Source organism: Leishmania mexicana, chromosome 15 (assembly GCF_000234665.1).
Source record: "Leishmania mexicana MHOM/GT/2001/U1103 complete genome, chromosome 15".
Classification (NCBI taxonomy): Eukaryota; Euglenozoa; class Kinetoplastea; order Trypanosomatida; family Trypanosomatidae; genus Leishmania; species Leishmania mexicana.
The window spans coordinates 351,605-377,176 of NC_018319.1; the positions used below are offsets into that span (position 1 = coordinate 351,605).

A 25,572-nucleotide genomic window follows, 5' to 3' on the forward strand; every position below is an offset into this window, starting at 1 on the left:
GACGTTGGAGGAGAGATGGGAGAGGGAGAGAGGGAGGGGTGCCGGCCTCCAAGCCGTGCCACCATGCCCAGAGCAGCAGCGCGAGTACCACACCGCGAAGACTCGGCGTTGTTGTGGGTCCCTCGTCCCTCGTCCCTCCCGCTCCCGGGCTCCGCTCGCCGCCGTGCGTGTGCTGTCAAGCGCGAAATTGCGAGAATGCCATAAAAGAGAGGGAGGAGGTCGACGAGGTGCGACGCGGTGGCCTCACGACACCCTCGACGTGGAGGCGCCAGCGTTCCACCGTGTCAAGCGCGCAACCAGAACAAATGGACTCCGAGCAGAGGGGGCCTGATGGTGGTAGAGGAGATGCAGAGGCGCGCTCGCGTGTCGCGGCTGTCGAGCAACGCGAGGCGTGGTTGGGGTGGGGACGCTGGTGTCCGTTGGGGGACGGAGAGATGGCTTGCGTTCGTCCGCAGGCGTTTGGTGGTGTCGGTGCAAGTCTCCGTTGGCACACGCCTGCGCAGCCACACAGTGCCCACAAGGCGTTTTTCACTCCCTTCCCCTCCCCTCCAGGATTGGGTGCGCGCCCCAGTTCTGCGCGCGTGCCCTTCCGTTGTGCCAGGCTCGGTGCCTTTCTCCGTCCGTTGGCTCAGGGGCGGGGAAGACGAGGGAACAACGTCACTCGCTCTCGACCAACCAGTATTGGCCAAAGCCGTGCCGCACACACTTCTCCGTCATCAAGTCGGCCATCTCTTGCGTCGCTGCGGCCACGATGGCCGTGCCATGTGCCATGTCGAGGGGCCTGCCAAGCATATTGCACACAACACCGCCGGCCTCGGTGACGAGCAGCGATCCGGCACAGACGTCCCACGCCTTACCGGCCGGCTCAAGGTACGCGTCCACGCGCCCCGCCGCCACCTGCGCGAGGGTCGCTGCGCAGCTACCATAGCACCGCAGCGCCGTCACCGGCAGGCGCAGCAGCTCCTCGCGCATGGCCATGCTGCAGTCAACCGCGGCGTCGCACTTGCGCCGACAGATGGCCGCGTTGTCAGGGCTGGCCGCCTCGGCCGCCGCCAGCATCACACCGCAAGGGTGGTTGAACACCACAACCGACGTGGTCGGCACTACCTTTGCGTTCACGCGTACCTGGCGCCCGTTGACGAAGGCGCCAAAGCCCTTGATGGCTGTGAAGAGCTCGCCGTTGCACTCCGGCACGACGCTCGGCGTGGTGTGCGTGATGATGGGCACGCTGTGTGGCGATGCAGAAGCCGCCGCCATAGCAGTAGCAGTCCTCAACGAAGGGAACGGCGGCGTTGGAGGGGTTGGGGGCAGCGCAGTTGTCGGCGGGGCGGCAGTCCCGTGCTCATCCAGCATCTTGGTCTTGCTGACGTCCATGGGGGTGAGAGGGGTGGCCCCGACGGAGCTGCACATGGCTGCAGAAATGGAAGGGGCAGTGACTGATAAAGTCGGAGACATCACCAGCTGCTGCTGGTGCTGGCGCTGATGCTGCTGCTGCTGCTGCGCGACGTTGAGCACCGTCGCAGCCGCTACGGTGAGTCGAACGCCAGAGCTAATGAAGGGTGTGAACACCACGGCCAGCACCGGCTGCTTGCGGTAGGTGAGTCCAATGCTGATGCAGCAGTCTGGCAACCCGTGCGAAAATGACGTGGCGCCGTTGACGGGGTCCACGACCCACGTGTAGTCGTCGGAGAGGAGGGTGTTGGGGTTGAGCTCCTCCGTCAAGAAGGCGAAGCGAAGGTGGGGCTTCTCGCGCTGTACCTCCTCCGAGTACTGGCGAAGGATACGAGTGATGGTTTCTCTACATTGGCTGCTGTACTGCGTCACCAGGTTCGTCGCAGAAGTCTTGTCTTCGCACTCCACCGAGGCCGCACCGCCGGCTGCAAGCGCGCTGGCTGTGTTGAAGGTGGCTGCAGCTGCCACCGCTATGCGGCGCTTTTCAACACTTTGCCAGATGATGCGGCTGCCCTTGTCGGCTGCCTCGATGGCGACGCCGAGGGCCTCGATGAGGCTCACCTCCCCCGTATCCACCGATGACGATGCTGGCGCCGGGGTCGACAGGACGCTGATGCTCATTTTCTATGTCTTCGTGTATGCGTGCGGGGTTGGTTGGTTGGTTGGTAAGTAGGAGGCGTGCCCGGGTGGACGAGCGCGGGCTGTGTGCGCAGACACGCACACACGCAGGCACACTAACAGGAGGGAGGGATGAGGAGAAAGGTAGAGTTTGGTGTGTGTGTGTGTGTGTGATGGTCGAGCTTGATGGGGTCGCCTGCTGCAGCGTGCGTATGTGCGAGTGTATGGACTCAAGTAGGGGGGAGGGAGGGGAGGGAGCAGATTGAAGATGACGGGATGGGGAGGGGGAAGGGGAAAGAGTTACGACCAATAATCGAGCCGACGCCACCGCACACACACACACACACAGACGCATGCGGGCAGAGCTGCACACACATGCCCACAGAGACAGTGAGGCTCGATGCGTTGCACCTACCTGCCTCTTTGCATGTCTTGCTCCCCATCCTCGCTTGCCCGCTCTCATTGTCCTCACAGCCGCCGCCGTACACTCACACATCCGCTTACGGGCACTGAAGCAGCCGTCGACACCCGTGTTACAGCGGTGCGCCGACTCCGTCGTCTGAGCGCGGCCCCTGCACCACTCTCTACTCGCCCACCCGCCTCTTCGCAGGTCGCCATCCCTGGTGCATCCCCCCTCGGGGTGGCACTCAGGCTCCCCCACCAGTGGGCAGTGTGAGGGCCGGGGGTGGGTTGAGTTCGAGTCACGCTGGCACTCTCCGCCCATCACATGGACGGCACAGACGTGTGCACGGTTGCAGGTCGCTCCGACGCAGCACCGCCCAGGACCTCACCGCCGACATCAGTAGCGATGAGGCGCTCTGAGGTCCCTACCTAGCAAGCGCCTCACCCTGCTACTCCATCAGAGGCGGCGCGGCATTGGCAGGGGATGGGGTATGGTGGTGTGGGCGGCCTGGCTGCTCCCCACAGACAGCGTACCTGTGTGTGTGTGTGTAAAGGGGGGGGGGGGCGGAGAAGAGACCGCGGAATACACTTCTGAGGTGTCCCTCGCCATTACGGAAGAGCACAGCAGCTCTCAGAAGGATAGAAAGCACCCGGCGGGGGAAGGGGGAGGGGGAGGAACAGCACACACACACCCGCACACACACACACACACACACACACGTCGCCGCCATCACGCGCGAAGTCGATAGTGGGGCAAAAGGAGGAGGAGATAGGTACTTACTCCACCGACGAAGGGAGGGAGGGAGACTGGTCCTCGGTCAGAGAAGACGCAAAGAGAAAAAAGCTAGTGCGTGCGTGCGCTGTGGCGGTGGTGGCTGCCTCCTGCTGCTGCTGCTGCTGCTGCTCAATGAGGAAAAAGAGGTCAACGTAGACGATGCGGTATAGACTTACAAAGGAAAAGGGAACGGATAACGGCAGAGACGAGGCGAGGACGACAAGGCGCCGGCCAACAAGAGTAACCCCAAGAACGACAGACACACTTCACGGATAAGTCGCGTCCCCTGGGCAGCGGGTTTGATGAGTCATGCACGAATCAAAGGAACAAGGAGGAATAGGGGAAAGGAGAGAGAGAGTGCCATGCGTAAGGCAACCCCCCCTCACCCCACCCCACCCCCTCACCCCACCCCTCTCCACCACACAAGGACCTGCTTCGTGTACACGAAGCAGACGGTGAGTGGTGATGGAGAGCCAGAGCGAGCGACGGCAGCATGCGCAGTGGACAAAAGGAGGCAGAGGGTCCAAGACCACCGAAAATACAAAAAGGACAATCGTCGGACGATGCAGCGAAGAGAATGGATGGGTTGGGTGCGGTGCGGTGGTGGTAAAGTCCTGCATCGTGAAGGTCTACGTATGTTCGCGTGTGTGTGTGTGTGTGCTTGCCTACAGGAGGGGGCGGGGGAAGGCGGGAGCACTACACGGACATACACACACACACATACTCGCCAAAAGACGGCGAGGGTTACAAGGAAGGGGGAGGGAGTGAATGGCAGCACATGACGCACTCGAACATTCTTGATGACGCAGAAAGCAACAACAGCAGAGGAGAGGGAAAACAACGGATACGTGCGGGGACGCATGAAAGACCATCCGCCTCGTCGTGCAGCCACGCACACACACCACACATACACACCACACACACACACACACGTACACAGTGAGTGCATCGCACCGCAGCGAATGAGAACACCAAGCAAGCAAGTGCGCCGAATAATTGGAACACCGCGTCGATTATCGACGCACGTATACACTTATACTCTACATATATATATATATATATGCATACCAGGCGTGTGTGCGTGTGTGTGCTTAAAGGCAGGGCGGCACGCAAACACACACACACACGCGCGCGTACGGGCGCGCCTAAGAAAGGGCGAGGAAGCGAGAGAGAGCACGGGTGCGTGGGGCTCACTTGTGAATCCGCATAAAAGAAAAGGCGTACCCGATGAGCACCCCTCAGCAAACCGGTGCAGGTCGGGGTGGGTGGGGGAGGTGGTGACCGCCACACCCGCAACGAGGTTGAGCCCACGTCTTCACAACCCTACGCCTCCCTCCCTCGTGTTCTTCTTCACCAAATCGACTCGGTCCGTGTGACGGTGCATTTTGCCCCCCCCCCCCCCCACCCCCTCGTGCCCCCCGTGCCGCCCCCAAACACACACCCTGCGTGCCCTCGTTTCCACACCTTCTTAGGAGGGGGTGTGCAGGCGGTGTGGGTGGGGGACTGAAGGGGAGGGAGAGTGGGTCGAGGGGGTATTACGGTGATGACGATGATGCTGCGTCCGATTTCTTTCAGGGGCTCCATCGCACGCACATGCATGTCCTTGTTGCGGATCCTCAAGTGCATGTGAGCGCTATCGGCCTCGTGTCGGACCGTCGCCTCCCCCTCACGCATCCATCGCGGAGAATGAGCTGCTACGGTGGCAGCGGCGCTGGGGCCGACGCAGCCTTGACGCAACACACGCCTGCGCGACGCTCTGTTACCACCGGTACTTGCGCCGCCTCATATCCTCCACGTCGACGGGGCTTTCCACGTATGTCACCGGCGTGTCAAGCGACGGCAGCGTCGCACGCTCGCGCTCGCCGTCCCAGATCGGCTGATTGTTCTCTCGGTTGTTGACCGGCGACGATGCTCCGGTGTCGTACGCGTTCGACGGCGTCTCGATCGACCCCACCAGCGTCGACTCAATGTCGGACAGCTCGTCGTTGCTGCGGGCTGACGCGATGGCGCGCGGGGAGGCGACGCGTTTGCGGAGGTTCTTCACGAACTGAAGCTTACCGCGGCGCTGCCGGCCCTGGTAGTAGAGCGATGTGGCGCCGATGAGACGCAGGCCGATCTGGTACACGATAAGGGCGACGAATGACTGCCAGTAGCGCCAGCCCTGGAAGCCCATGAACTCGATTACGGCCTGCCCGTCCGGGAACGTGCACAAGGGCGTGACGGGGTTGCAGATGACCGTCAGGCGCTCGAACTCGTTCGTGACGACGCCGAGGTAGGCGTGACGGGGGAAGGAGATGTAGTTCAACCACACCCAGTACGGGTACAGGCGATCTGTGTTCGCGAACAGTCCGACGACAACGAGCAGCGGCAGCAGGATGAGCGGAACCATGGCAAAGGCCGCCTGGGACTGCTTGAAGAAGGTGGCGAACATGAGGCCGAAGGAGTAGCCCAAGTTGGCGAGCAGCACGAGGATGAACCAGTGCACGAAGAAGGCACCGGCGCTTCGGTGAAGGTGGATCATGAAATACGTGATGATGTCGAACACCGTCGGGAAGAGTATCTGCCACGGCAGCTCCGCCATGTTCTTGGCGAGGAAGTAGGTGTACGCGTTGTAGGCGTCGTTCGCCTGCTCCTGCAGGAAGACGGCTCGCTCCGGTGGGAAGGCGGCAATACCGTTCATGGCAGCACCGAAAAGGTTGTTCATGAGCGTGATGTAGAGCGCGCCGAGGCGGTCCTGCACGCCCTGCTGGCTCAGCTGCAGGTTAAAGAAGAACAGGCCAAGGAGGATGGCGAAGAAGAGCGTCTGCACGGAGCGGCCGTAGAAGTTGCCGGGATCGCGCAGGTACATGCGCCACGAGCGCTTGAAGAGCTCGGAGAACTGCAGGCAGAAGTTCGCGCCCTTCAGCTCGAGTTGCTCCTCCAGGTAGTCGTCCGTCAGCGTTATGGCGCCGGTCACCGGGGTCAGGCACGGGTTGTCAGTCGCCGCATCCGACATGACGTAGTCCTCCCAGGCAAGCCACAGCTGAGACAGGATTTCCTCGGGCAACTGCAGCAGGTTCATGAAGTACTCCGTCGGGTTCGTGCGCGGCGGCACGTCGTAGCCGAGGGAGGCAAAGTACTCGATAGAGTCCGCCGTAGGGCCGTGGTAGATGACGTGGCCCTTCGCCAGCAGCAGCAGATCGTCGAAGAGGTCGAACAGCTCCGACGATGGCGAGTGCACGGTGGCAATGACGGTGCGCATGTCGTTCTTGGCTAGATCCTGAAGGAGATGACCGACGCGCACGGCGTTCACAGAATCCAGGCCTGTCGTCGGCTCATCCAGCAGCATCACAAAAGGGTTCGTGACGAGCTCAGTACCGATGTTCGCACGCTTGCGCTCGCCACCGGAGACACCCTTCAGAATGCCGGGGATACCAAGAATCGTGTCCTGGCACTTGGTCAGGGAGAGACGCTTGATGACGTCTGCGACGCGCCGGCGGGCCGCTTCACTGTCAAGACCGAGCCGCAGGCGCGCGGAGAAGTAGATGGCCTCGCGCGGTGTGTCCTTTCCCATGACAATATCGTCCTGGCACACGTACGACACCAAGCGCTTGTAGCGCTGCTGATAAATGTTGTTGTTCATGAAGCAGCACCCTTCCTGCCGTGCCGTGGCGTTGTACAGCTTGCCGGTGATCGTGCCCATCAGCGTCGTCTTACCCGCGCCAGAAGGCCCCATGATCGCCAGCACGCGCCCACCCTTGGCGCACCCGCTGAGGTTGAAAAGCAAAGTCTTGTAGATGACGTTGCCATCCTTGTCCTCGACCGGGACCTGATAGGTTAGGTTCTCCCATGTAAAGTTCACGGCGCGGTTGAGCGCGGGTATCTTCGCGTCCTCCCCTTTCGATTTCGTCCGCGGTGGCGCCACCGATGACGCCGCTGGGGGCGGGATGCTTGTGAGCTCCGTCGGTGTCCCGACAGACGGCTCGTGGGCCTGATCGACTTCCGTCTCCATCGTGCGCGTGTGTGCGTCACAGGCAGAGACTTACAGAGGGAGGGAGAAGAGGGGGAGAGGGGGGAGGTGGTGAAGCAACCGAAGATGACGCAAACACGCGCAGAGCGTTTTTTTTGTTTTACCGGAAGTGGTGAAGAATGAGAAGGCGGGAAGGAGTGTGGCGAACGTTGACGGACAGATACACCAACAACGATGAGCTCCGGAGAATGGTGCAGGAGGGTGTGGGTGTGGGTGGGGGGGGGTGGGGGGATAAGTAACGTGACCGGCAGGAGGGCCGAATGGAGAGGCTATAAGAGAAGGGAGGAAAGCACAAGGAGTCGCAGCAGCCACGGTACTCGCGATGCTGGTGATGACCCCTCCTTGCCCCTCTAGTGCGTATACTAAAGTGCAGGGCTGGGTGGGGGACGATGAGGAAGTGTGCCACTTGCGCCTCTGTGGGCGGGTGCCGGAAATCGGGAGAGCGCGAAGGTGTGCACAGGGACGACGACGACGACGACGACGGTGATTGCGGTGGCTTCCCGATGACGCAGACACTGGCAAGAGAAACCCAAACCTTCCTCCGAAAAAAAAAAGAAGAAACGACGAGACACTGTCTGGGGATGACTGGGATAGACACAGACGTCCGAAAGTAGGGGGAGGGAGTCGAGAAGCGCTAGGTGGCGTGTGCGGGTGCACCCCGTGTGTGTGCGTGTGTGTGTCAAGGACAGTAGAGGTTGGCGCACACCACACCACACACACACACAGACAAACAGACAGACAGACAGAGGAGGCGTACCTATGCAGATATGTAGTCTTACGTTCCCTTGCGTGCGACTCGAGTTGCGTGCGGGGAGGAGAGATGCGGGCAGTGGTGACGTGTGGAGTTCTCGTGGCTCACTAGCGAGGTGGGCATGTGCATGGACGTGTGGGGCGCCGGTGGAGAGGAGAATGCTGGGAGAGGGAGGGAGAGAGGGGGGCGGGGGAGCGAGGGAGACGTATACAGAGTTTTGTGCGGCGCGATGGGCAAGTGAAGCACCCGCTACACACAGGGAGGGGGACTACTCACGAGGAGAAAGGGGGCTTGCACGTACACTGAGCGAGGGCTTCGCATAACACGTGAAGTGTGTCTGTGCAGATTCGGTGCTGTTGCCGCCTCAGTGCTTGTATCACGTCTTCGATGAATGCAGAGATTAGAAAAGCTCATAAGGGCAGAGCCCTCCCATCCCCCGCCGCGCCGTGAAGGTGGTGGAGAGACTCATCGTGCGCACAGGCGCACACGGGCGAGGACGTCCTTCGCGTGTCTGTGTAATACCCCATCGTATCACCGTCACACTTGTCATGTCCGCCCGGGATTCGACTCCACCGTCTCCTTCGACGACTGCGGCGCCGCGGCCGCTGCTGCGCTCGCGGGCTTCAGCACCGGCGGCCGCACACGGCGGAAGGCGAGGCAGCGAAACTGCCTGCCCACGGCGGCGCAGTCGTTCGGCGCGATCAGGTACGCCGAGATATCGTCAACGTAGCGCCGCTCGTACCCTTGTGATTCGTGCGGCGCGTCCATCGGCATCTGGATTCGCTCCGAGGCGTGCACCTTGTGCAGGTTGTCGTTGTACGCCCAGTACGTGGTCGGCCCAGGAGTAACGCCAAAGCTCAGGAACGGGTAGGCGAAACTGCCCATGGCCGGGGAGTCGATGGGCCCCATCGCCACCACCTCTCGCACGCTGTAGTAGCCGCGGATGTCAGACATGTAATCCCGGTCCACATGCGGCTCCACCAGCACAATCGCCGGCTTGTACTTGCGAAGTGCGTCACCGACGGAGAGCGTTTCGCAGGGGAAGATGGCCGTGAAGCTTCTGTGAAACCCGAAGTCGATCTCGAGCGACTCCTGCTGCTGCAGCAAGTGCGTGCGCCGGCGTCTGCGCTGCGCGTCCTGCCGTGGCAGCTGCACCGCGCGCACCGTCTTGGGCAGCAGGCCACTTTCATTGAGCATCCAAGCCAGACGGCCGTTGCCGAAGAAGACCAGCACCGGCGACTCCGACGCAAACGTCGGCAGCGCGGCGCAGCACGGCGAGGCCTCCGCTGCCGCGTGCAGGAAGGACGCCTCTGCTTCACTAATTTCTTCGAGCCGCCGTCGAACGTACAGGGCCACGACTTGCACCAGCTCTCTCGTGTACAGTATCCCATCTCCGCAGTACAGGCTCAGCGCACGCAGCGCTGTCATCGAGTCAAAGTCTGTGTGGAGGACATTACGAATTTGAGGGAAAGTCGCAAACCGCACGCGCTGCTGAGGTGACCGAACGCCTTGCACGGGCAGCATGGCGTACTCTTGCGTCGCCGCGTACGGCTGGAACTGGTAGTACACCGGCCTCTCCTCCTTGCTCGCTGAACTCGTGCTCGGTGCTGCAGCGGCGGCGGTTGCGGCGGCGGACGCCTGTAACGGAGGTGACACTAGCGCACGCGATGAAGGGGTGTCGATGATGGCGACAGGCGGTGGTGGTAGATATGGCTCTAGCTGGAACACCTCCCGCGCGTCGGCGTCGTGCACGAGACGATCGCGGGCCGTTAGCCGCGTGAAGCAACGCCGCCGGTGAGCGCCGAGTTTGCGCACAAAATCCTCGAGCGAGCAACGGTTCCAGAGTGTGTAGTCGGATGCGAAGTCGCGCTGCAGCTCATGCTGCCGGTCTTCCTTTATGTCCATGTAGCACTCCAGCACCTCGTGAAATGGAACGCCGTCGGGGTGGAGGAGGTGGGCGACGCCACTTGCCGGGAGATAGCCGGTGGGCCACTGCAGCCGCTGCTCCCGCGGGAAGAGCTTCTGGGCCGTCTGGCGGTCAATGCGAGAGACCTGTCGGTGCATGCGCGAGGCTGCACTCGCGAGCGAAGATGACGGTGCCGGCATCGAGCAGCACGAGCGACAGCGAAGGGAAGGGGTGAGGGTGAGGGGCGCTGAGGGGGCGGAGGCGCGCGTGTGTGTGTATGCGTCTGTGACAGCGTCCACAAATCAGAAGAAGAACAAGGCGCAGAGAACGACGGAGGAGAGGGGAGGGGGGAGAGGTTCAACGCACCGGGAGTGTTTCAGGGGGGACGCAGTGAGAGGGCGGGCGGGCAGGCAAGCGAAGAGTCGTGCAGCAGCTATGGCGAACGCCGACGAGGCTGGCTGAGCTCGACACTGTCTTGCCGCACAGATGCCCGCTGTACGCTCAATCCCATCCTCCAAAGAAAAAAAGGCATGCGTGTGTGCATCCCTGCCAATGTTGCCCCGTCCCGACGCGGGACGCCAGGCACGGCCTTTCCCACGTTCGATGAAGAGATGGGGATTGGGGGTGGTGGCGGCGACGACGGCGAGGGACAGACAGCGAGCAGGAGCACCACCTCTACTGAGGTCGTTCTTCGCGTTGAGCGCAATATGTAGCAATGGCGCGCGACACATAAGCCAAACAGCGTTCATTGATGACCACTGCGTGCGTGCGTGCGTGTGCAGCACGTGAGACCGTGCCCGCGTCCACACACACACACAAACAAGCAAAGAAAAGGATCTAGAAGAGGATGTATGCACAGGCAACAGCGAAAGGCGGTTGACAGGGCAGCACATTCCCTGAGTGTGACCGGCCTTCAACCCGTCTCTGGTGGTGCAGCGCTCGACTTCGGCGCTGTCGGTAGGCGAAACAGCCGCAGCTGATCGGGAAAGATACCCGCAGCTCGCGTTGCACATGATACTGATGTCGATGCTGCTGCTGCTGCAGACGGCGCCATCGAGGCTCTCGTGCTCGCTCCGTGCCCCCCGTTCACCGGGACACGGAGTTGCTGCTGCACTCGCCTCGCCACTAGGCCTAGAGTGACCTGCTTGTTGCACCACTGCATCAACCCGGCGGTCTTCGCAGTGGCCGTCGGGTACGCGATCCGGTCCACCGTGTGGGAAAAGACGGTGAGGGCCACACGGACAAAGGACTCGACGAAGCAGGCGTAGGGCAGCCCGCCATGCGCGCACAACAACTCGACTGTGCGTCTGTCGGGTAGGGCATCAGAGGGCGTGTAAGACGGTAGTGGTGACTGCCCTTGCTCCTGAAGTAGCGCGCCCGTTGCTTTCCCTGGCGACGACGTCACGCCCCGAAGCAAGGGCGTGGTGAGCGCATCGAAAAACGCCTGCTGCATCGCCCCCGTGCGCATCAGCGAAGGGAACACGTCGAGTGTGCGCCAGAGATCAACAAACAGCTTAAAGGGTATCACATGCAGCACGCTACTCGTGCGCTCGTAGGCCTCCTTGTTATCTACAGCGCTCATGGTGTAGAGCTGCTGCACCTTCCATGATACGTCTTGCTGCCGTGCCGAGACGCCAGACAGTGCGGTGGAGCCATGCACAACGTCCGGCGGTGTTACTGCTGTTGCCGCAGCGGCCATTGCAGACGACGTGGTGCGTGCTCTGGCCGCAGACTGGCGATTGCGGTGCGCGACCACCAGATGGCGTGAGGCTTCTGGTGATCCGTCGACAGACTTCGACGCCAACGACTTCCCTGACGTGTGCCGCGGCTGCCGTGCCACTGCCATCCCACCGTCGCCGAGGACCAGCGAGAGTTCAGGACTACTCGTGAGCAATGAACTCGGGCTCGAGGTTGCTGCTGCTGCTGCTGCTGAAGACGGAGCCTCGTACTGCGGTGAGCGGTGCACGGTGATTGGCACGCTGTAGGCCTCAAAGAGCTGCCGCAGCGTTGACTCGTTGCGCTGCAGGAGGCGCAGAAGCTCATCGAGGGCAAGGGTTTCGTGTGGTGTAAGCCCACAGGGTGGAAAGAGGATGGCCGCGTCATCGCTGCTCTGCGCGGCCGAAGGCGTCCCTTTCGCCACGCCTTTTGGACTCCTGGCTGAGTCACCACCATCTAGGGCGAGACAGGAGAAGTCATCGGCAGCCCCTGCAGTGGCGATGGGCGACACAGGCGGGGTGACGGCCTCATCCACGCCTACGGCTTTGCCACCAACGCCGCCGCCGCCGCCCCAATGGCTGCCACCCATCGCATCCTCGAAACTGCTTAGGTGCGACGTCGTCGCGCCGGGCGAGCCAGTGCCCACGGCCATGAGCTGTGATGGGGCTCTGTCTGATGCGCGCATCGAGTTCATTGGGCGGTCTTGCCGCAGCACATCGCTACGCTGCCTGGCTTTGTCGCATGCTTCGGCCACGTCGTGGTCCGCCTCCTCTCTGTTGGTGCCGTCGGGTGCAAACGACATCGCTAGGGCCGGGATGCAACGCACGGCGCGCTCGTACACGGCCGTGTAGGCAACCACCACCTCCTCTGACGTGAGGGCGTCTAGTGAAGGAACGTTGTCCACGTAGGCGAAGGCGGCGGCATCCGTGTCGCTTCGCCTGCCAGGCTTGCGGTGAGCACTGCGTCCTTCACTTTGCACGACGTCATTGTCCGCTGTTGCGCTCTTCGTCGCTGCCTCTGCGCAGGTCGCAGTACGCGTCCACGTGTAGAGCAGCAGCGCGGCTCTTCGAAACCTCTGGAAGTCCATCTGCGTTACTGTATGGTAGCCCTTCTGGCGCACACCGCACGCGTACAGCACCGCCGCAATGGCGCGGGCGTCAGTGGCGGCCAGCGGCACCACTAGCACGTTGGAGGGGGTAGGGTGCCTGGAATGCGAGGACGACGATGCCAGTGCGGCTGCCGCCCCGGGTGGCGCTGTCGGCGGGGACGCGGATGCGCTACTCCATCGCCGTGTCCCGGCGCTGCCGCTGCTGCCGCCTCGGCGCTGTTGCACTTGGCTAAGCCGACACAGCAGCGACACCAGTGACGACGCGCTGCTCGCACGGGCTGCGGCGCGATCGTCGGCGCTGTCTTTGACTGGTGCGCCCGTCGCCACCGCAGTGACTGCCGCAACGGCCACCTCGGCGAGGTAGTCGGCGTAGCCGGTGAGCACGACGAATCGAAAGAAGGCCGCAAAGGACATGGTGTACTGCTCCACCTGGTGAGGCCGGTGCGTGGCCCACGGCGACGGTGCTCTGCCACGGCGATTTCCCACCGCAGCGATCCGCGGGTCCGCACCCCCATTGGCTCCTGCTGCTAAAGGTGCAGCGCTCGCTGTCGTTGCCGTCGTAACGATCTTGGTCGCCAGATAACTGTAGACACGGAACAGTCGCCGCACTGCCGCATCGTAGGCCTCGTGCAGCTGCCGGCCTGCACAATACGACTGCAGAAGGTGTCGATCAGGGACAGCTGGCATCGCCAGTGGCTCCACAGTCGCGGCACCACCTTGCAAGCCTTCCGGCTGCTGTGGCGCCTGCGATAGTGGGCTGATGTTATCATCATGAACCTCTGCGACGGCCGCTTTTTTACACTGGCTTGACCCTCTCGCACCACCCTCTATCGATGCAGCATGCGGGGCAGTGCTACTCCGACTGGTGCGGCGACGCTGCATGAGCTGGTGCGCCACCATCGCTCGCGGCGTCAGCGGTGGACTGCCGCGACCGCTCAAGTTGTTTGGGGATGCGGCTCGCTCGCCACGCGGGCGCGACGACGAAATTGGTGACGATAGCGGCGGCGACTCACGGGCTGCGGACTGGCACCACTGTGAAGGGCTGTCATTATCCTCTGCCCCCTGTTGTTGTTGCTGGTGCTGCTGCTTGTGCAGCGCACACGGCATCCCACACGGGCTTGTGCGGACACTCGTCGTGGAGATGGGGATCTCTTGCGTGCTGCGCAGACGCTGTTGGCGCTGCTCTGGCGTCCACTCTTCGAATCGTCCGGCGTAGGTGAGCGAAGGCGGCACTGAAGGGGACGTGGCGAGGTCGACAGGCTGCTGTTGCTGCTGTCCCCTGCTTCTGCTGCCGCTCGGGGAGCGAGAGACGCTCTTCAGCGGTGGTGCCAGCCACTTCGCCGCCGCGCGGCCACCGCCCGCATCGCCGCCGTCGGCTTTTTGCTCACCCTCTTCCTTATCCTCCGGCTGCAGAGGGTTGCTGCTGGTGTTGCATCGTCGCGCGCCGCCTTCGCCCTCCTCGATATTGGGGTCGGTGTCGGAGCGCCGCGGCGACAGGGCACGGGATGGGCTGCTGGGACTCGCATCAAGTGCCTGTGGATCGCCTGCCGCAGCACCATCGCCACCGACACCGTCGGGGTGCGGGTCGAGGACCTCCACCATGCGCGGTGGTGTAGCGGAAAGCAGCGCCGGCTCGAGCAACAGCGTCCCTAACTCCTTCGCCGCTGCTGCTACGGCTGCGTCTTTTTCGGCTGATGGGCACCGGGGCGTCATGATCGGAGGATGGCGCGGAGGACTTTGAAAAAGCAGAAGTCGCCGCTGCTGCGCGGTCGAGGTCGCCGCGGCCACGCCTCCCCTTTCCCGCTTGGCGCCGTTCGGCAGTACACCCGAAATCGCACCAGCGCCTTGGCTGCTGCTGCCGGTGTGGCAAGGAAGACCGACCGCGTTGCGTGCAGCTGCCGGGGCTGCGGCTGCGGCGCTGCGACGCTTGCCGGATACATGACAGGCACAGCCGGCAACGAGGCGCGTACTCAGTTGCGGCACGGACGGCGGCAGTAGCCACGGGAAGCGCAGCCGCAGATACTGCAAGGCTTGCTGCGCACTCGCCACTCGCGACAGCCGACGTGCTGCGCGTGCGCTCTCCGCCCCGTCGCTGTCAGCCTCGTCCGCGGCCCAGCCTACCACCACGTGCTTGAGAGAGGGCGTGGTGGCTTCACCGATGATGCGGCGACCTTCGGTGGCCACGCCCAGCTCAAGGGCACCACGGATGGTGGCGAATATCGAGGCAACGTCACTGTCGCCGTTGGACTTCACCTCCCCTTCTCTAGTCTCCGTGACTTTGAGCCGGTGCTGGTTCTCCTGTACGTTCCAAGGTGTCTGAGCACTGCGCTGCGAGATGGGCAGCAACACCGACACGGCACCTGTTATGGCGCTTGCCGTGAAGAGCAGCGGGCTGGACGAGCAGAGGTAGGGCTGAGGGGTGATCATGGTGGCAGCGGCGGTGGTAGTGGCGGCGCTCAGCAGCGCCGGGGATCGCTCCTTAATGAGCGCGCCCACCGTTAGGCAGCACGGAAACACAAGCCCTGGTGGCAGCGAATCGGCCGCTGGAGTGTTTGTCGTTGACGGCGAGGCCATGCTCGTCACCTCGTAGTCCAAGGGCCCGACGTAGGTGGAGACGCCGCCGTGTGCGTCCAGGATGCGGAGGGCGTGGTGGGTCTGGTCGACTAGCAGCACTTGCGTGTCGCCAGTCTCGTCGGTCCACAGGGCCATGTCACTGATGTAGCCGAAACATGCTCGCGACGGGACGGCGCAGTCGACGTAGGACGCCAGATGTGCATCCGCGTGTGTGTGCGGATCAACATCGGTGTTCTTTGCGCGACCTGCCAGCGTCCAAACACGCGGCATCGCGGCCGCCGGGCCGTCGCGCTTCCACGTCGATGACGGCGCTGCAGGCGGCCGTTCTTGCAGCGCTCCGTCCTGCGACTCCGTTGCAGTGGGAAGGCGGGTGTCGAGCGAGTCGCCAGCCGGTTTGTCCCCGACACGACGCGGCTGTTCCGTTGCTGTCGGGGTCTCGTGGTGCACCTCAAGCTCGCCCGGCCTTTGCATCTCTGACACAGTCGCGCGTGTGGCGCTGTGTGCTAACGGGATGCCAGCGTCTTTTCCTGCTGTGCTCTCGCCGCTGCCACGCTCGCGCCCCTTTGGCCGGCGCTTGCAGATGTTCGTGATAAGCCGCACGACGTTGTTTGCCCCGTCTGTGAAGAGCAGACCAGCGGAGCACCAGGCCAGTGCTGTCGCCCCACGCAAGAGCGACGACGCGCAGCTGCCATCTCGGTAACCAGGGACGCCGTCCACGCCCGTGATGGTGCGCACGAGGCGGTTGTAGAAGTTTGCGTACCGAATCGCGCAGTTGCCCATGTCGCTGATAAAAAGAACGGTGCAGCGGCGGCGACGGTGAAAGTGCGAAATGGGGTCGACGCGGCCGTGCCTGGTGCGTGCCCGACCTCCTCCTCCTCCTCCATGATTCTCCGGCGACGCTGCTGCCACACCATCGATGACGGCATCCGTGCTTTCGCTTCCACAACCAGCAACGTCCTTATCATCGTCGTCATCGTCTTCGTCGTCGATGCGCCAGCAGAGCGACCCCGGCGAGTTAAAGCGTGCAACACTGAAGTGGCCATCGACGAAGCCGCGCGCGCCGCCCATCAGTGGTGTGGGTACCGCCTCCGCCATGGCAAGCGATGGACTGGCCGAGGAGGCGGACCGGCCGTAGCGCCGGGTGCTACAGCTCGCGCCAGCGTGGTGCGTCGCCGCCGACGTGGAGCAGCGACGCGCGTCACTGCCGTCGGGTCTGGAGTCATCACGGCCGTTTGCTTCGTCGGTGTCGGTGGTCAGTAGTGGATCTGCCGGCGATGGCGAGCGCGGCCGCGATGCGTCGGTGCCGGACGCGCCCTTGACAGACTCGCGGTGACCTGAGGCGGCCGCGCGGCCATGCATGATTGCAGACGTTGTCTTCTTGCGAGGAAGCGTCACTCCAGGCGGAGGTGCAGCAACAGGATCCTCTCGTGTTTCTGCAGCGCAGCGTGTCGCCGACGCATCGTGGTCACCATCGTTGCCGTCGTCCTCGCCGTGCCTGGCAGCTGCTGGCACCTCCTCCTCGTCGCTCTCCTCTACCTCCAGCGCGTAGAACTCCGCAGGTGAAACTGCGCGCACCTCCATGGCAGGCAGGCCCACTTCCAGAGCCCAGATGGCATGCTGCGCACTGTCAGAGACGAGGAAGCGGTGCCGTAGTTGCGCTGCCGCCCGCTGGGTGCGTTGCCGCTCCTCCTCCCACAGCACATATTTCTGCTGCTGCTGCTGTGCGGCGGTGGACGCCAGTGAGACGGACACCGTCGTTGACACGCCGCCACCGACTTTGCCGCCCTCCTCGCTCCTCTCGGTGGGCGGCGATGGGGTTGACGTGGTGGTTGAGGAGGAACTCGTGGTGCTGCTGCAGTGCAGTCGATCCAACGAGGGGGAGACCATCGCCGCTCTCTCTGCAGCAGAAGATGCGAACGGAGCCGCGTCTTTGCCCTCCTCTGACGCAGCGCCACCGGTGGGCGTCAACACCGCCGGCGCATCACACAGCTGCGGCGCCAGTGCTGCCGCTCCATCGACTGTCGCCTCTGCGCCACTGCTTGCACACGGGACACCAATGTGGACGCCACCGACGTTGTCGCAACGACTGTTGCCGCCGCCCGCAACACGGCGCTCTTCGCCGCTGCCGCCTCCACCTGCCGATTCGCGTCTAGGTGGCGTCGACTCTCCAACCTCCACCACGGCCCCAGCTGGCATTGCCGAACCGCCCTCGGTGCGCTCGCGCGTCTTGTCTTCCCACACCGCCCGCAGAACCGCCTCGTTGCACGACAGCCCGTAGGCGGTGTAGTCGCGTACCCAACCATCGAAGGCGTCCAGCGGCAGGCCGTGCGCGATGCGGGACAGGGTCGGACGCGTCGTCGATGCGGCGCCTGCTAGCGCGGCCGTGGCGGCTGATGATGCCTTGGTGGCGCCCCGCTGCTCCCCCTCTAGGCGTCGAACCACACAGATGCTGCTGCGCGGGGGCCGGCGTCCAGGCGAGGCGGCGGAGAGGCGCTCTACGGTCGCCATCGCGGTCCGCTTGTCGCAGCTGCCGCGCAACTGCCCGGCCACGTCGACGTCGCGGTAGGTGAGGAGGAAGTGATAGGTGTCGAGCGGGACGAGCAGCATTCGTGCGTGCGTCTCCTGGGGCGGCGGTGTGCTGCAGACAGCGGCAGAGGCGGAGCTCGTAGACGCACCGCGGTCGGCTGAGACGGTGCGCCACTGTCCGTCTGCGCCGCGTGCCACGGCCTTCGGTCGCAGGGCCGCCGCACGAGTTGACGCGCGCCATGCGGCGAGCTTGGACGACGAGGACGTGAACGGCGCCGATCCTCCAGAGAACGGCAGGCTTGTTGTGCACATGTGCGCGGGTGTGGCACCGCTTGTTGAGGACGAGGAGTGCGCCCCATCCGGGTAGGGGGGCGAGGCTGTTGTGGCGGCTGCCTGTTGAGGCCGCTGCTGCGGTGCACACAGAGGCGACAGGTCGAAGGGGCCATCCGTGGAGTGCGTGAAGACGTCGGTCAAAGACACGACGGTCTTGGAGAGAAAGACGGTATCGAGGTCGTACAGGCGCACGGCCGCTGGCTCGGAGGAGGAGGAGGAGAGGGGTGGGCTGGCGTTGAGTGGCTGCGAAGCCTCGGGCTTCGGCCTTTGCCTTGGTGACACATGCATCCTTTGCCACGCACGCACGCACGCAGACAAGCGAGGCAATCAACTACTAAAGGTGCCACGCCGAGTGTCTCTCTCTCTGTGTGTGTATGGTAGTGTATCTCTCTGTGCGCTCTCCAGCCCCCCATCCCTCCCTCCCCCTGGCTTCGGGTGCCTGCGCAGCTAGGACGGCGGCGGCGGGTATTGCTGTGCAGGGCCGCGGATGTGTGTATGGCGTAGATGGTATATGTCTGCCGCAACAGAAGGCAGCGGATGGCAGAGAGAGAGAGGATTGGTGAAAGGCGAAGGGATGGTGGTCAACGCTGTGTGCTCGAGTATACATGCCACGTTGGAGGACGTCGTGCATCCACACGCCAGCTCAGGCATTAGCGAAGCGCACCGAAGAACAGGCGATCTCTCCTTATCCGAACCAGACTTGTAAACACGCATGCCCCCACCCCCCGACTGCGCAACGCTCTCACAGTGCCTCATTGAGGTGGTGGTGGTGTTGGGGGGGGGGAGGGAGGTGCGGCGGATCAGCCGGTCGGCGAGATACGAAAGACAGCGGCACCGTACTTGCAGTTGACGAGTACAACGAGAGAGGCCCATGAACGCCATCATAAATCGGTGGTGCACACACGTGCTACACCGACCAGCGGCAAAGGGGCGGGGCGTGTGAGCGTGTCCGCGCATCGCTCGTGTGCTTGCGGCCCGTGTGCGCCGTAAGACTGTGACGAAGGGAGAGAGAGGGGGGAAGGATGCGGCCTTGGCGAACATACCCCCCCCCCCCCCGCACGCACGCACGCACGCAAACCTGGGAACGCTGCGAAGGTGGGGGTGGGGGGTGGGTGGGGACAGCTCCCCGACCAGTACCGTGCCACACAGCACAGAGCGCAGCCGCCAGTAATAAGAGAGAACAATGAACATGACCACCGGTGATGCGCGCGTGACAACGCGGCAGTGAAGCCTCGAGCCGAGAAACGGGACAGAACGAAAACAAAAGACCGAGCTAGAGGGGGAGGAGGCGGAGAGATGGACCGCACGAGGGCGGAGAGGGAGCGCATGAGCGAGACGGCGAGCGGGTGCGCCCCGGCAACACGCAGAGAAAAGGGAAGAGGGAGAGGGGTGGGTGGGTGGGCTCACGTCAGCCGCCGCTGCCCTTTTAGCCACCCGCCTCATCCCTCTGTCTCGTCCCTCCCCTATACCGTCTGTGAGCTCGCGATGCTTCCGCCGTGGTCCGTCAGCACGCCTCGCCGTCCGCGACGTTGTTGCTGCTGCCGCTGTTGTGCGGGATTTTGTGGGAGGCGTTGAGGACATCGATGTCCGCGTCCTGCTGCAGTTCTTTGAGTGCCGCATTGTACGCCGCCCGCTCCGTGTCCGTTACATCGAACCAGGAGTACCAGCAGGGCAGTGCGTGCGCCGCCGCGAGGCGCACATTCGGCACGCGGTCGGTGACATAGTCGTGCAGAAGCGGCAGCGTCGTCGCAAGTAGCTGCTGTCGCCGCACCTCGCGCGGGCTGAGCTCGCTCACTACCGGCAGCAGCACCTCCAGGCACTGGATCATCACGACCCGCCACATATAGCTCACAGCGCGCGTCGGTGCAAGCGTGTCAGACTTTAGGAGATCCGTTGCCGTCTGAGCAGCCCACTCGCCACCGTAGGCTACCGCCACTTCCTTCAGCGTGCGTACCGCCTGCGAGCGGACGGTGCTGACGGGGTCGTGCAGGGCGATGAAGAGCATCTTGGTGAGGGGACGGAACTGGTCAGGGCTGAGGACCTTGCAGAAGTGATGCACGATACGCACCACCGCGTTGCGGATGCGCCAGTTGCGCGACTCACCGAGGTTCAGCACCTCCGTCATGAAGGAGCGCACAATCGTGTCGGCACGCTTCCGTGTGAGGGTGAAGTTCGCTTCCCCCGCACCGGCTGGCCCACTACCGGCCGCCGCACCACTGGCGAGTCGCGAGGAGAGGTGTGGCGATTTGTGGCGGCAACCACGGCTGTGCGCCGAGGCCGACGTCGAAGCCTGCTGCCGCCGCGAGGCAGAGCCGCGAGATGAGTTGGACGACGAGTGCGCCGCTCCGCTGCCGCCTCCAGCACTACCTAGCGCCACATGGTGCACTGCTGCCTGCACACTCCCCTCAAGCGCCGGCATCAGATCCCCCAGACTCTCTATAGCGTTTTCCTGGACAGAGAAGACCGCGTCTTGCATCAGTGCCCGCAGCGCCTTGCACATGGTGCGGACCACTTCATCGCTGCCAAATATAAAGCAGTGATAATGGCGAGCCGCGCTGCGACGCACGACTGGATCGGCATCCTGGGACAGGGCCACGGCGACAGGGACACAGGAGTGCTGGATAACGTCGCTGCTGCAGTGCTGCACCATCAACTCCAGCTGCCGTGCCACAGCCGCGCGCGTCTCCGGCTCCTCGTCCCGCGCGAGCGTCTCTAGAACCACCTCCAAGTCGTCGGCGTTCAGCACCAACGCTGCCATCGCGCCAAGCCGATTCGCCGCCGTGTAGCGCACACGCCAGCTCGGGTCCATGTACGCACCTACGAAGGTGCTGAGCAGGTACTTGGACGTCGACTTGGGCCCGATCATCTGCGCCAGCTTCACCACCTCTTCGATCAACAGATAGCGGACAGTGTCGCTGAGGTCGTCCGTGGCCAGGCTCTTCAGCAGCGGCAGGGGCATCTCGGCCAGCGTGAGCCGATGCACGGCCGCGACACGCACCCAGTCGTGGAGAGACATGACGACGGCCGCGCGGACCATTGCCGAGGCGTCGCTGCTGCACTCCGCATAGTAGTTGAACATGTCCGTCACGCTCAGCCCGCTTGCCTGCAGCACAGCCGGCCTTATAGCGAGGTAGCCGAGCAGCCCGGCCGCCACGACGCGCGGTGCACTCCAGAAGGATACGCGCATCGTCAGTACAAAGGGGAGGAACAGTTCGAGTAGCACGGCGTCCTCGACCATCTCGAAGATGGCCTGCAGGGATGTTGTAATCACCTTGGCGACGACCCCCTCCGCGGAGCAGCACAGCTCCATGATGAGGCCCATGAAGTAGGTGAGGTTGGCCGTGGTGCGTGTCTCCATGCACGCCACAATCTGCGGCAGTGCACGCGCGATGCACGGGGCGCAGTCATCGAAGGACTCGCCGTAGTCGTCCGCCTCGAACGCCGTGAGCAGCGCCGGCAACAGGTGGTCGAGGATGCGCTGTGTGGACATTTTTTGCGCTGCCGCGACACAGCCCTCCGTGACAAAGGCGCGACGCTCCTCCAAGCTGCCGAGGTTGTAGTACTGCTTGATGGGTGGGTCATGCCGGTCCAGGTCGAAGCACACGCTGGACACGTCGTTGTTATACTCTACGGACACCTCCACGTCGCTCTCGGTGCGCGGACTGAGCGTGAAGGCGGCGTTCAGAGAGCGTCGCGGGTTGCCGCTGGCGGCTGCACTATTCGGTGACGTATTAGGAGGGGAGGCACCCCCACCACCACCGCCAGACGCTCCGTTCATACTCGCGTTGACGGCGACGGCACTCGCACCACCGAGGTTGGTGGCGCCTAATGGCTGCGCGGACAGCTCTGGATCTGGGTACGGCGATGCGGATGTGGACGGCGTTGATGGAGGTGATACCAGCAATGGCGGGATCCTTGTTGGCTCCGTCGAGGAGGAGGACAATGAGGATTCTGAGATGGCGAGTGCGTCCTTGTGCGGTGTGCTGCGGCCGCCGCTGTTTATGTCTGCTGGGGAGGCGGGCAGCGGGGACGGGGAGGTGTGCAGGGACGTTCGCAGCGCCTCCTCCTCCTCCTCTTCCTCCCGCAGAGGTGGCGAGGTGGTGCGGTGGTTTGCCGCCTCACTGTCGCCGCAGCTCGTTGACCGCGGCGTTGGCGACGCGACGCGTACTGCAATGCCCGAGGCTGACATGCTAAGCGGTGTGCGGAGCTCGTGGCTGCTACACGTTGTCGACGAGGAGGCGGGGAGCGAACTTAGCAGCGGTGGCGACGCCACGGCCGTGCCGGTGGCGCCCGCACCCCAGGCGGCCCGGTTGGGGCCCTCATGGCTCATAGCGCACTATAGACGTTGGTAGAGGGCGGGCGTTTGCGCCACCGCGCCGTAGGAGGCCGTTCACGAGTCGGTGAGGGCGTCTGCCGCTCCCCCCTCTAGCTGGCGCGGGTGTCTCTCTCTCTCACACACGTATGTGTATGTCTGTGCACGCGGCGTCTGACGTCTCTCCCTTTCCTGGGGCGCTACGTAGGGGGGGGGGATCGCGACGTCAACCGAATGCGCGATTGCCGTGCGCCGCAACTCCGCCTTCGTTGTGCTTCAGTTTCTCTTGCGCACGCAACACTACGTGGGGAGCCTCTCGCATCACACGGGGGAGAGGGCAGGAGGATGCCCAGCGGACTGAACAACGACGACGACGATGATGCCAACCACAACCGCCACAACGGTAAAGGACAAGAGAGCCGCTTCGCTTGTACACGAGCGCGCGTGTCCAACGACGGATGGGCAGGGGAGGGGAAAGGTAGAGGAGGTGGGGTGATCGGTATGATAGTCGCGCTGATGGTGGTGGTGACTGCCATACGGTCTAATACATGCACCGATGCCCGCGCGCGCGCGACGGCGTGTGTGTGGGCCCGTGGTTTGAGTGAGGTGTCCGTGTATAGAGACAGACAGGCACAACAAGAAGAATACAGTAGGCGGGGGCAGCGGCGGCGGCGTGCGGATGGGAAGGGGGTGCTGTCAGTACGTGGATAAGTCCACAGCCCTAGAGACGCACTCGACGGCTCACACGAAGATTTCCGCCAGGTGGTGATGCGCACGTGCGTCGGTTGTGGATCGATGAAAGGCGCGTGGCGAGGTGTGTGTGTGTGTGCTGGAGGAGTGGATGCGGGAGGGAAGGGGATTAGTCGATGTTGGGTGGGAAAGACAGCGTGCGCGTGTGAGCGTATGTACGGCAGAACCATTTAGTGATAGATACAGTAGGGAACTCCTTGATGGATGGGCAGAGCGATTCCGGCACGCGTGTGCGTGTGCGCGTGTGTGGATCCACCAAGGAAGAGGTATTTTGTGCCGCCGTCGTTGCAGACAGACGCACACACACACGACAAGTGCATGCGACCAGGACGTATCGGGGTGGTCACCGGTGGCATCGCACACGAGAAAGAAAGCGCGCGGACAGACGAACGGCAGCAGCACAGAGAAAGGAGAGGAGCGAAGAGGGGGGACGGGTGGGGAGAGTGCGGGAGTGGTGGTGGCCATGAGGCAGGAAGAAGCATGGTGGGCTGGTAAGGTGTTTCGGCGTGTGTGTGTGTAGGGGGGAGGAGTCAACCCCCATCAGAGGACGCTGACGCACAGATCAGTCAGCCTGCCATCCGACAGCACACACACACCCGCAACAGAGAAAGAAATGGCTCGCCCCTCCTTCCCCGCGGCGTTCATTTCCATGCTTCTGCCTCCGTGCGGCGAGAGGGGAGGGAGGTGTAGGGGGACACAGGGTGGGTGCTCACGCGCGCGTATGTGCGTGCGCGCGTGCCCTGATGCCTGTGTGTGTGTGTGGGTAAAGTTTCCGTCTATCCGCACCACCGGGGCAATATTCGCTGCTTAATATACATGAGAGAGTGCGTGTGCGTGTGTGCACCATCAGCGACCACATGGGGCAGACGTGTGGGAGAAAGAGAGCGAGAGAAAGGACACGCGACTGGCAGGGTGTGTGGGTGGAGGGGGTGGAGCTCTTGACGTGTATGCCTATGCCGCCCTCATCATCACTATCGCACAGGCCCCATTAGATGCCCTTGGCCACGGGTGCGCCAGGTGTCGATTGCGCTTGCCCCAGCTGCCTCTGCAGTTCTATGATGTCGGGCGTCGTGGTCGGCACGGGGGTGCACAGGTACGTCGCCAGCTCGTCGATGCGCACCCGTCCCTTCTCATCGGTCGGCACCTCGGCGAGTAGCTGCCGCACGTCGGACTCCGGCATCTTCTCCCCCAGCGTCGTGAGAAGGGTAATGAGTTCGGAGAGCTTCAGCCGGCCCGAGTCCCCGACGTCGAAGGCGCGCAGCGCCGTCACGAGGTCTTCCTCGGTCGGCCCCGTGTACGGCTGCTGCATCAGCTTAATGAATGCGTCGTACGAGGCGGGGTTGGGCAAGGGCCGTAGGAGATCGTTGAGCTCCGCCTCCGTGTAGCGACGCCCGAGGCTGCGCAGGATGTGCTTGAGGTCGATGTGCGACACCAACCCCGTGTGCCGCTCGTCGAAGAGGTTCCATGTGGAGCTCCACTCTAGTGGTACTGAGAAGTTGCTGGCCGCCGGCGAAGCTGCAGCTGCAGCTGCGGCGGTCCCTGCCTCCGGTGCGGCCATGACGTGCACTACGGTCAGGTGGCGAGCAGTGGGGAAGAGAAAGCGGGGAGGGCGCTCAATGACGTAAGGTGGTGCGCTGTGTGAGCGTGTGCGTGTGTGTGTATAACGCTGGAGCTTCCAACCTGTTCCCTCGTGGTGTGCCGAGGTGTTGGTGGGGCGGGGGGTACAGGTAAGGCCCGGGTACTCACGCAGTGAGACGGAGAGGAGGAGGCAGCTGACAGATACATGTCCGCATCGCACCGGAAGAGGTGGACGGAGGGGCTTTTCATGAAGGTGTTTCATCGCTCGCCATCATTCATCCACCGCCTTGAGGGGGAGGGGGAGGAGGAGAGGTGGTCGCCACCACCAACACGAAGGAGATGGCATTCGCTGGGCACGTTTTCCATCGTGTGCGGCTGCCGGCGGCGGCACGGCTAAAGGTGTGGGCGTTAGCAGCAGCAGCGGCAGTCGGCGGCGGCGAGGGGCGGGATGTGAGTTGGGTGGGACGGCACAACGGGAGAAGCGATGGATCTACGAAGAGAGACACACAAAAAAGGGGGAGGGGGAGGGGGAGGGATGTATGGGTACAGGGGGGGGGGAGGATGTGCACGTGTGTGTGGAGGGGGGAGGGCATGTGTGCGCTGTTCTCCATCTTCCCCCCTCCCCCTCCCGTGCCTTGTCCTCTCTCTATCTGTGAGAGGGAGGACAGCGATGAGTGTGTGTGGGGGGGGAGGGAGAGGGAGAACAGCAGCAGCAGCAGCAGCAGCAGCAACTATTCTAGTAAGTGGGCGCCTAAAAAAAAC

The 25,572-nt window shown here is 63.4% G+C and overlaps 6 protein-coding genes across 6 annotated transcripts; all 6 read right to left on the minus strand.

The window, feature by feature from the left end:
* Positions 1-657: 657 nt before the first annotated feature.
* On the minus strand, positions 658-2,073 carry LMXM_15_0880 (putative myo-inositol-1 phosphatase; the record flags this gene model as incomplete). Its single annotated transcript, XM_003873565.1, has 1 exon — positions 658-2,073. One exon carries the CDS (start codon positions 2,071-2,073, stop codon positions 658-660), a length of 1,416 nt encoding a protein of 471 aa, XP_003873614.1.
* A 2,933-nt stretch (positions 2,074-5,006) lies between these two features.
* Positions 5,007-7,238, minus strand: LMXM_15_0890 (putative ABC transporter; the record flags this gene model as incomplete). The annotated part of the gene is made up of 1 exon (XM_003873566.1): positions 5,007-7,238. One exon carries the CDS (start codon positions 7,236-7,238, stop codon positions 5,007-5,009), a length of 2,232 nt encoding a protein of 743 aa, XP_003873615.1.
* A 1,315-nt stretch (positions 7,239-8,553) lies between these two features.
* Positions 8,554-10,113, minus strand: LMXM_15_0900 (conserved hypothetical protein; the record flags this gene model as incomplete). Its single annotated transcript, XM_003873567.1, has 1 exon — positions 8,554-10,113. One exon carries the CDS (start codon positions 10,111-10,113, stop codon positions 8,554-8,556), a length of 1,560 nt encoding a protein of 519 aa, XP_003873616.1.
* Positions 10,114-10,826: 713 nt separating this feature from the next.
* LMXM_15_0910 (conserved hypothetical protein) lies at positions 10,827-18,458 on the minus strand (the record flags this gene model as incomplete). The annotated part of the gene is made up of 1 exon (XM_003873568.1): positions 10,827-18,458. The coding sequence occupies one exon, from the start codon at positions 18,456-18,458 to the stop codon at positions 10,827-10,829; it is 7,632 nt and encodes a 2,543-aa protein (XP_003873617.1).
* Positions 18,459-19,674: 1,216 nt separating this feature from the next.
* Positions 19,675-22,500, minus strand: LMXM_15_0920 (protein phosphatase 2A regulatory subunit,putative; the record flags this gene model as incomplete). Its single annotated transcript, XM_003873569.1, has 1 exon — positions 19,675-22,500. The coding sequence occupies one exon, from the start codon at positions 22,498-22,500 to the stop codon at positions 19,675-19,677; it is 2,826 nt and encodes a 941-aa protein (XP_003873618.1).
* A 1,720-nt stretch (positions 22,501-24,220) lies between these two features.
* Positions 24,221-24,790, minus strand: LMXM_15_0930 (calmodulin-like protein; the record flags this gene model as incomplete). Its single annotated transcript, XM_003873570.1, has 1 exon — positions 24,221-24,790. The coding sequence occupies one exon, from the start codon at positions 24,788-24,790 to the stop codon at positions 24,221-24,223; it is 570 nt and encodes a 189-aa protein (XP_003873619.1).
* Between the last annotated feature and the right edge of the window lie 782 nt (positions 24,791-25,572).